Raw genomic sequence first — 11,188 nt, forward strand, 5'->3', positions numbered from 1 at the left:
ATGCTTCCCTATTACCCGGCCAACATAAGGTGAGAAAGAGGATAATTGGACATTTTTGTTCTCCCTTCTTGTAAAATGACTTCCCATCTCTCTCACTTTGAGAGGGAGGACCACAAAACACAAGTTTCATAGTTTTATTTGGCTTAGGAATGAAGCATCATAATCCATATTATAAGATGGGATCAACTGTCAGATTGCATGGTCCGAAACATAAAATTTTACTTTTGGATTAAAAGAGCTCTCTAAATGAATTAGGCTAATCATGTCATAGGAATGCCCATGCTGGTATGGATTTGGATTATATATTCGATTTATCCTAAACTGCTTAGTTGGATTTGGTGAAAAAGTTTGCATTGTATTAGGTGAGTAGGTCAGATTTGGTCTTGTATTAGGAATTTGATTGAATTTGGAGTTGGATTTGGGTTCTTATTATGATTAATTCCAAATATTATAAATGTTCAAAAAATTGCAAGGCACCAATGAGGTTTGAATTTGGGATGTGAAAATGCGCCTTTCAAGCTGGGCATAATGACCATCCACTTGCAAGTTAGTAATAAAGGGTTAATATTTGGGGTTGAAGGCACATAATTGTTGAGCTGGAAATCAGTCATCTTATTTTAATTTAAAAATATTTTTTTTTGAATGGTGAAATTTTATTGCAATGTGGGCGAATGATTTTTGGATCTCTTAAAAAACCTACTTATATATCACAATCACATGATTCAAAACTTATTTTTATTAAACATACCTAATAGAACAACTTCCTAAGGTCCAATCTTAACCAAAAATAAAAAATAAAAACTAAAGCGATTATACTCAATAGCCCTGAGTCTTCAATATCACAAAATCCTAACCCATTAATAAATGTGTAGAAATGTTTTTTTTTTATGTAATGGATTTGACTCAAATTGAATATTTAAAAGAATTTCAATTAAGATTGAATTATACACACAGTTAACCTCAAATTTAATTTATTTTGAGAATGAATCTAACTCAATTAAGGCATATTCCATTAATGACTTGACAATACTCACCTTCGAGCAAACTCCATTTGTTTGTGTGCCAGTTTTGATAGTAATATTTATTTCAACTAGAAAATACAATCAGATGTTTGGCGCTGTAGAAATGATCAACGAGTGATAACCTAAAGAAACAAAGATCTTAACTTTGTTAAAGACAGAGATGCTAAACAATACAAATCTGAAGTGGAGATCCAACACTCAGATTCTCAAGAAAATCCAAATCCATAGATCAATATCCTTGCCAACAAATGCAAGTGCAACAAAATAAAGAATCTATCTCTTTGTGATTTTGTTTCCTAAAATGCTTCTATAATTGTAGGCTGATTATATGAAATATGATCTTCACAAAATATGCAAATAATTCACATTACAAATAGTAGAAACACACCCAGGTATATTGATTTAAACCTGGGAATAGATCTACATAGAAATCTACCCAACTATGATTTTATCTAAGAATATCTAATAATATCTAAAAGAAATTGAAAATTGAAAGTAAAATGCAAGAAATTAACAAAAAGCTGAAATCAGAAAATCATGTCATAACTTAACTTTGATGATGGACTCTTACTCCTTTGTAGATGCAAAATTCAACAAAGGATTATATTGATTTTTGAAAGTTTTTACAAAGATTTTTTTTTATGAAACTTGCCTTTATTACCAAAAGTCATGGGCCCACTCATTGGTATGAGTTAAAACTGTTAATCCTTAAATGATAAGGTGTACGTAACTCCACAAAGGTTGAGATTCCTCCTCAAGAATTTCCTTTTCAATGGTAAGAGTAGAGGTACTAGTAATAGTACGTGAAGGCTTAAAAATTTACATGTACAATTTTATTTGAAATACATATTGATACGATTTCAAAAATATTGATATGCATTTCTAATAAACATTCATATGATTTCTAAAACAATTGGTATGAGTTTCTAAAAGATCGACATGTAGTTTATACCTTCATAAAGATATCTACAAATTATGATAGTCAAACATGCATACGTAATCAATCATTGTTGAGCGTAAGGGGAGTTGGCGCAGTGGGGTGGGGCCTTGGCTGCTAGATGAGTAGTCAAGGTTCGATTTTCATGGGCATCGCCCTCTGCGCAAGTCAACATGTAGCATAGGCCTAGAGGGAAAGGATCCTAGCCTCGAAGTTTTACACTGTCAGCACGACGACCGTAGGTATGTCAGGCAGAGCCAATGTGACCAGGTCTTCATGCTGGGTGCAGTTTCTTCGGGTTATAAATCAAAAAAAGAAACCAGTCATTGGTGTGTGTATATATATATATATATATATATATATTTATTTATTTATTTATAAACTATAATATTTAAAATTCTTGATAAAAATAATGTCTTATAAAGTGAAATTTTGTTTATATGCAAAAATTTTTAATAGAAACCATATTGATACTCATTTATAATATAATAGAACCTAGTTTCTATAGAGGACAATACACATTTCTCAAGTAATCAGGATGAGTTTCTCAAAAGTTTAATACTTTTTTTATGGTTTTCGAGATGAATTTATTACTAGTATCTGGTACTGGTATGCTTGTTGAACTTATATGGTTGGGTATATCGAGTACCAATGCAACTATAGTTTTGGAGATAATGACTTGACAATGTGATATGGTCCAGGTAGTGTGGTAAAATAACAAACCTATCTATTTGTAATTTTGCTTCTTAAAGTGCTCCCTTAATTGTATGATATTAGATGATGATTAAACCAATATGATCGCCTCAAAATATGTAAATGATTCATAATTCAAACTCACCCAAAGATATAGAGATTTTCCCGAGTGAATTATCATCATGATTATAGGTAGGACTAGTAAATGAATTGAGCATCTCATGGCTCAACTCGGTTTGTCTTGTTGATGACTTGCTCATGATTAGGTCACATAGATGGTGAGCCAAGCCACAAGCTGCTCATAAACTATAAATGAGTCTAGCCCGAACAATAGGTGTTTGGCTCATGTGGGCTCGTGATTCAATAATATATAATATTTAGATGCATCATGTATCACAAAAAACATGTTTGTCTAGTTGATTGTAGTGCATGGCAAGCAAGTTGAAGGTTTGTTGTTTGAAATGCACCATTTGGCTCATTTAACAACCGTAAATATAGATTATCATCACTGAACCATGTTAAAATATTGATGAGACCCAAAAAGTTTTTGGGTTCCTCGAACCAACTTTGATTGTTGATCTTCGACACCATGTCATGCCATGACTCATCTTAAATCAAGAATACGAAGTATTCAGGAAAAAAATGAGCCTTTTACCATCCCAAATCAACACTAAGCACACTCAATCATTTCTAAAGGGTGTTTTAAAATTTCATTTGATAAAATATATTCTAAAGAATATTTCTAAAAGGTTTTTGGCATTTTCGAGCCTTCTTTTAATGAAATATGGTTTTACCAAACCTTGACTCATGAAATAACCTCTTCAACCAATTCCAACCAAATATAAATATTTCTAGCTTTCTAACAAGCTAAAAATCACTTATATCTGATATCAGAGTGAAGAGTTCTAGCAAAAACATATTTTTGGCCTAAAAAATAACATATTTAGAAAGTAAATCCCAATTTGAGGGTAATTCGACAATTCAATTGGTTGAATTTAGTTATCAATCTAAAAGAACGATTACAAACAAGGATGTTATCTTTTAAAAAATGACTGTACTGTATGAAAAAATGATGCATTTTTAAAAATACCTTACAATTTACCAAATTCGTTGAATGAACAATTTTAGTTCCCAATTTTTTCTTGACAGCTTAACCCCTCACTGATGCAAAATTTTTATTTTTGCACATCCTAACACTAAAATAATACACCCATGAAACTCGTCAATAAAATCACATATGAGGTTGTGATATTCCAAAAAAGATTACGAAATTCTAATAAATTTATGAAACTTGTGACAAGGTTCACATGATCACTTGCGAAAGTTAGAAAATTTACAGAAGTTCAATAATTGCAAAATTGTAAAGTATCGCAAGGCACATTGCAAAAATCCTTTCAAGTGTTCCAAAAGTTTGTACCTTAAAATTTTTTGAATGAGTCACACATTGCAAAATTTTGAAATATTTATGAAAGTTCGATATCATAAAATTTCATATTTGAATCAACCGTATTGTGAAATTACTTTTGCTTGCAAAATTATATCCCATGTAAATGATGATTCACTTCTCAATCCCTTTTGTTTGCATTCAGATGCCCTATTGTGGCGTATTTGTTGATAAGAGTCCTACCAAAGATAGAATATCAACTGATATGGTCCATCTAACCTCAAACTGGTTTTTAGATAGGAAGTTATGACCAAAACAAGTTAACTTGTTGGACTTATTTTTATCCAATTTTAATAATGATAAATCATTTATTATTATTATTTTCATGAATTGTCATTATTACTCTTGGGTAAAGATATACCAACAAATCATTTGTCGTTAACTCTTTTGTTGTGTTGTTAACTCTAGTATCTTTAACTCAGTTCTCATTAACTCATTTATCGTAACTCAATTGTCAGTAACTCTTTTTGCAATAATTCATGTTGACAACTTCAAGATTGGCTTGTCCCACCCATTTTTGTTTATTTTATTAACAACCCAAGTTGTCTTCTCTCTTAATGACATTTATTAAAACCAAATCCTATCCCTTAATCTTCTCTTTGAGATTAAATCTTAGTCCTAGTTTTGAATTCTTTTGATTTTAGCCCTAGATCTTGTCCCAGATCTCGATATGTAGGAACATATCTAGATTCATTTTAAAACCTATAAATAAGGGAGTCATTGTCCCTATTGATAGGATCTAAAATCAAACTTTTAAGCAACACCACTTTGTGAAAATTCTTTTATGGCCTAGCCTAGGGTTTAGATCACTTGACTTACCCTTTTTTGGAGCTTGAACCTAGCCAAAGTGATGTTCATGCTCCCCCACACTCAATTATCGTAGAAATGACTACCTAAGCTTGTGGTAAGTTTGATTTGGTTATTTTAATGCTTATTTACATTATTTTTTGCATTTTAAAAGTTTGAGTTATTTTAATTTCTGCATATTTATTGTTTTCTTTATCATTTTTTTTGAGTTTTGTTGGTTTCTGCCATCAAACTTGTTTTTCTTAGGAATTCATGATCAAAGTAACTCTTCTTCTTCGCAACACAACTCCAACGACAACAATCTGACATCCTTGATTCTAGCTGATCTCTGTTTAACAGAGGAAAAAAGACTCGAGATCTTCAAGAACGGTTTTCCACACTCTTCTCAAATTCGGATCCACTTTCTAAATAAATTTTCAATGAAAAACTTACATTTTGCTTTCAAAAATCAAAAATCCACACCAACATCAAAACTTGTTCTACATAAAATTTTGTCTAGAAACAAACCTGAATCAAGCTCTTGTCATGATTTTGCCTATTTTTAATTTTCAAAACATACCAACCTAGACTCTCAAATTTTAGCAAGACCTTCTCTAACCTGTCCCTAGCTTAACCACATTTTATTTGATTTTTCTAAATTTTATTCTAAGAGAAATTACTCTTTCTTTATGAGAGACTGAAAATCTGAACAAACCCGGATAAACCCAAAACTTCTCGTAATTTTATTTCTGCAATCTTGCATCCCCTGAACCTAAAATTTTAATCCAAGCTTCCCTTACATGCAGAGCCGGACCTATAAAGAGGCCAATGAGGCTTGGGCCTCAGGGCCCCTGGGCCCAAAAAAATTTTAGGGGCCTATTTTTAAGGCCCGAGTTCCCCCATTTTTATTTAATATAATATAAATATTTAGAATATTAAATTTTTTTAATGTGAATGCAAATTTTATTGTTATTTTGATTCTTTAAAAAAAAATCGGAGGCGTTGCCCCTGAACTCCTACTATTAATAGGGGGCCCATTTTTTCCCTCCGCCTCAGGCCCCATAAAACACAGGTACGACTCTGCTTACATGTCCTAAGCCATTTCTTATTTTTTAACATTTATTGTGTTGTATTTTAAAAGAATTTGATTTTTTTTAACCTTGTGAGACCTTACCCGAATCGGTTTAATAACCTTGACTTTAACTTGACCAAACATAACCCAAACCCATCCAAACCATAAAACCTGAACCTTGGGCAACCAGAATGCATCATGCACTGAGGTATTATAGGGGGTGTTCATTAAAGCCTGTTGTTAGTCTGTTGAAAGAGACATTGCACATCAAGAGTGGAGTGGATGACTGGTTTTGAAGAATAGAAGGCTGTATCTCATCAACAACCTAAAAAGAATTTAGTTGTAAGAGCTGTAACGTACGAACACTTTCAGATTTTTTTTTATAATTTGGTAAAGTCCCAGGATCATAAAAACAATATGACCAAAGACCCAACTGTTTTGGTCAGATCGGGAGTGAAAAAAATCTTGGAAGGACCACCTCACCTTCCCGACTGGCATCCTCAGGTAGGGAGGCATTTTTTGATGTATTATTGTAATTTGTAAATTTGGACTGCTGGGGTGGGCCTAAGTTAACCCCAGCTTGCTTATAAAAAAAAAAAATAACCCTTCTAGTTAAAACGTGCCATTATAATGAAACAATTCCTTAGTTTTTACACAAATGGTTGGGAAGACGTGATAACAAAATGTATAACTATCTACCATAACTAGTTTATTTGACCAAAAAGGAACTATACTAATACACAGATCATCATTGTTGCGAGTAGCTTGAATTCCCTTAACTCATATAATATCATGATATTTACTTGAATGACAAGATAATCCGAGTGTGTACGCCATCCTGCAGATATATACGATTTGATCATTTTTTTTATTTTGCAGTCAACTCCAACGTGTTGTAAAGATGTTGATTGTTGAAAAGAATAAAAGGCAGAGCCTCTTGTGTGGGCTTACACCCCTTTAATGATTAGATAAGAAAAGTATATATATAGAGACAGAGAGTGTGTCGTCATAATTATTAAAATTCTCATTTCCAATGAAAATGCAGAGTGTGAAGAGAGGGTTCAAGGAAGAAGAGCATCCAATTGGTTGCATGTATGATGCAAATTGCCTACTTGTTTATGACTGACAACTAATAATGATTTTGACATTAACTAAGAGGAATTATTATCTGAATACACACATAAATTTTGTTAAAAAATAGTGGTTGAAAATTGAAGCAGCCAAATTCATTCAACACGCTGAACGTTCTGCATGTCAAAAACCGTGCATGGTGCCCCCTAAAACATGTATTAGATTACGAAAATACCCTCCTTACCTGGGAATAAAGCATGATATTTCACACACCACCCTATTGTAGTTTATTTAGTAAATTCCATGAAACAGCCCCTGATTGACCCATAAGTGGGAATTAAAAATCTCAAGAAACTCTCTCTCTCTCTCTCTAAGTACTCAAAAACTGAATTGGTTGGGAGTTTGCTTTCCGTATTGGTCATGTATGAGCAGATTGTCCATGAGTCTTCTTTGGGCTTACATGTCAACCTTTGCATAGTATATATTCCAGGCTTTATCTTCCTTCCCCCTTACTGTTGTAGGAATGGTTCATTTGGGGAGAATTCTTCCGAGAGAATGGAAGAAGTCAAAGGTCATCCCACCATCCTTTCACAAAGGCAAACTGCACAGAGCTGCTCGTTCCATCTTCATTCTCCTCATCCTATCTTGTGCTGCCTTCTCAATCCTGCAACTCTTCACCCTTCCCCGTGCAGACTTGGGTATTCTTCTCTCTATATACTGCCATACTTTTTCTTCTTTTTTCGTTTATTACACCGGAAAGCCGGCGGCAACTGGTCGAAAAACTAGCCATGCTGGATGTCCTGCCGAGCAACTCTTCACCCTTCCCCATGTAAACTAAGAGTTTATGTTATCCTGAATTCTATTCACTAAATCAGCACCTGTTTTCCCATTAATTTGTTTTCTTCCATACCATTGCAGGAAGAAGGGAGCCGATGGGTTCCCTCAAGACCCACATGCCTGTCAAAGAAAAACCCATGAAGTCTAGCTCAGAGGCCAAACTTCCTCAGCCCACATATTGTTCTTCTCTCATAGATGGTGAGTGATAATAGAAAATATTTTGAGAATTAAACCACCTGAAATTGAATTAGAATTCCAGGAACTCTCTCTCTCTCTCTCTCTCTCTCTCTCTCTCTATATATATATATATATATATATATATATATATATATATATATATATATATATATATATATATACGTGTGTGTGCGGTGGTTTTGACTCTGGTAGCTTTGGTACACTTGTTTGCATAGATCTATGGTAAATCTAACCGTACAGATGTGTTTAGCATAGTTTATTTGGTATATTAGAAGGTTTTACCATATTTAATACACCATATGATTTTAGTTTTGACAGTTCACAATTCTTAAAAACAAGGGTGGTTTAAAAAACGGTATATAACATCATATTTGAGTCAACTTTTAACACATAAAAATAATAAATAAAATATGCTAAACATAATCCAATGGTTAGATTTTACTTTTGAAGCTTATATATAAGAAAATTCTAGGAATTTTTTCATTGCTAGGAAACCCCACAGGGAATTGAAGTGTTTAGAAACTTATAACACATCATCTCTATGGGGATGACTGCGTTCTTTAGATTCAAAACCACTCCACATTACTAAAAGGGTATTCTAAGATTGGCATGCAATAACTCTTCAGAGCTCAGCTGAGATCATTTAGAATTGTATGACAAAAACTTTTTACATCACCGTTAGCATCATTATTATTATTGTTATTATTTTTATTATCAAAATGCTCTATAATGCTTATGGTTTGGGTTGCCAGGAATTCAATATGGTATACAGGCTCTAATGCGCCCATCTAAAATAAATAAATAAATAATTAATACAGGCTCTAATGCCCGGTAGCATCCTAGCTGTTTTGGGCCATTTGATGTCTGATGGTAGAATTCTAGTATGTCAAGAACAGATCAGGACATATTGTATATAGTCCTTTTGCCTCTAATTCCAAAATGGGCCTCACATTTTTGAATTTCCTGATATGTGCTTCAGATTTTTCAGAAACTGCCAAACAGAGACCTACTGTTATCATGTCACAAAATTCAGAAACATCAATTTACACGATGAACATGGATTTGAGGTTCCCTATTTGAAAGTTTTCAGGAAACCTACGGCCCATATAAGGAAATTCATAAAAGTGAGTCTTAGTTTCGAAATTAGGTGCAAAAGGTTGGCCACTAAATAAAATTTTCTCAAACACTTTATATTTATTTGTATTGTCATCATTTGTGTCACATATTTACATGCTTCCATCCAAAAAAAAATTTAGGTACTCAAGATTCAAAAAAGGATGGTTTTCTCTGCTGCGATCGTTCGGATTACAGAAGTGATGTTTGTTACATGAAGGGTGACATCCGTACATCTCCTCAATCATCTACCGTTCATCTCTATCACTCCGGAAGCACGAAACTCAATGAGGAGAAAATAAGGCCTTACACTAGAAAATGGGAGAAAAAATTAACTGAAACCATTGATGAGATCAAGTTAAGCCCGGTCCCAATTACGGGCAATCGCCACCGTTCTTGCCATGTCAAGCACAAAATCCCAGCCGTTGTCTTCTCAACCGGTGGGTACACTGGAAATGTGTACCATGAATTCAATGATGGGTTGATCCCTCTGTACATAACCAGTGAGAGGTTCAAAGGCAATGTAGTTTTTGTAATTCTTGAGTACCATGATTGGTGGATGACGAAATACAGCCCCGTGATCCAACGGCTCACAAAGCACCAGATCATCAATTTCAGTAAAGATAAACAAACACATTGCTTCCGCGAATTGATCTTAGGGCTGAGAATTCACGATGAATTGACCATAAACCCAGGCTTGATCAAGTCAAGGAAGAGCATACATGACTTCCAAGCAGTCCTGGCACAGGCATTTAGCCCGTACAGGAAAAAACCGGGACAGAGCGTGTCTCGGCCGAGACTCACAATACTGACTCGGAAAAAATCTAGGGTCTTGTTGAACCTGAAGGAAATCATGAGCATCGCTGAGAAAGATGTGGGATTCGATGTCGAGATTCTGTGTCCGAAGAAGAACTCAGACTTAGGTGAGGTTTACAGGGTCTTGCATTCTTCCCAGGTGTTGGTGGGGGTTCATGGTGCAGCGTTGACCCATTTCTTATTCATGCAACCCGGTTCGGTTTTCATACAGATTGTGCCATTGGGTTTGGACTGGGCTGCAGAGACATACTATGGTGAGCCTGCTAGGAAAATGGGTCTGAAGTATTTTGAGTACCGAGTTGGTGTCGAGGAGACTTCTTTGTCTAATGAGTACAATCGCAGTGATCCGGTTCTGGTTCGACCCGAGTCGGTCACTAGTAAAGGATGGTTGGAGACTAAGAGAGTCTATATGGACAAGCAAAATGTTAAGGTTGATCCCATAAGATTCACAGAAGTTCTCACTAGAGCTCGGCTGCATGTTGCAACATTGAGTAAAATCTTATGAACACCAACATATCAGGAAGTAGAAACCAGGGAATTCATGAAGCAAAGGTCATGAAATTGGTCATGATTAAGAACATACCAAACATGCCCTTAAGAGTCCAATAGATTTTGCATTATTTGGTTGATTAGGTTTCTTGTAACATATTGTTAATAGCTTAGTATTGTAGTCATAATCACCATCACCACCATCGTCATTATTTTGTAACAATATTTAGCTTTTATTGGGCTGGTATTCAGAATCAAGCCCTTGCATAGTTAATGTTGGAATTAATATAATTACAGTTGGTTTCCTGGAAAAGATTTTGGTTGACAGTTTTGTGTTAAAGCATTATGTCTTTTGAATAGGGATGGGAGTCTACCGGGGTGGAGATGGGGGGACAAGGTCTCAAAATTCTAAACACAAAACAGTTTGTCGATTTAAGCCTGTTTTTCCCAAAATAGAGTGCAAAGGTTGCATTCAAAGTGTAACGGACTTGTAAATCTCCATATATAGGCGTTTTCCAGCGATGTGTCAGAACGGGAACAAAATCAATATGGGTCTTTTACCTGAATCGGATCCAGATCCAATGGATTGTCACCAATTGGCCTAAGTGGAGTTGCTTGAAAATAGACTGGGTCTGAATTGGATCCAAATTGAATCAAACTGGATTCAGATATAGTAGATCATTGCCAGTTGGCCCAATTGGCGATGGCCT

The 11,188-nt window shown here is 34.6% G+C and overlaps 1 protein-coding gene across 1 annotated transcript; it reads left to right on the forward strand.

Moving 5' to 3' along the window:
- Positions 1 to 7,545: 7,545 nt before the first annotated feature.
- On the forward strand, positions 7,546 to 10,791 carry LOC149814386 (xylan glycosyltransferase MUCI21-like). The gene is made up of 3 exons (XM_089989914.1): positions 7,546 to 7,723; positions 7,944 to 8,060; positions 9,317 to 10,791. The coding sequence occupies exons 1-3, from the start codon at positions 7,549 to 7,551 to the stop codon at positions 10,492 to 10,494; spliced, it is 1,470 nt and encodes a 489-aa protein (XP_089846040.1). The 5' UTR covers positions 7,546 to 7,548; the 3' UTR covers positions 10,495 to 10,791.
- Positions 10,792 to 11,188: the final 397 nt, after the last annotated feature.

Source organism: Nuphar pumila, chromosome 15, assembly GCF_984573655.1.
Source record: "Nuphar pumila chromosome 15, dmNupPumi1.hap1.1, whole genome shotgun sequence".
NCBI lineage: Eukaryota > Viridiplantae > Streptophyta > Magnoliopsida > Nymphaeales > Nymphaeaceae > Nuphar > Nuphar pumila.

Bases quoted from the DNA above. Each gene is read 5' to 3' on its own strand.
- LOC149814386 (XM_089989914.1), top strand. From the start codon at position 7,549: ATGGTTCATTTGGGGAGAATTCTTCCGAGAGAATGGAAGAAGTCAAAG. The intron at 7,724-7,943 runs GTATTCTTCTCT...ATACCATTGCAG, and splicing joins CCTTCCCCGTGCAGACTTGG to GAAGAAGGGAGCCGATGGGT. The intron at 8,061-9,316 runs GTGAGTGATAAT...AAAAAAATTTAG, and splicing joins TTGTTCTTCTCTCATAGATG to GTACTCAAGATTCAAAAAAG.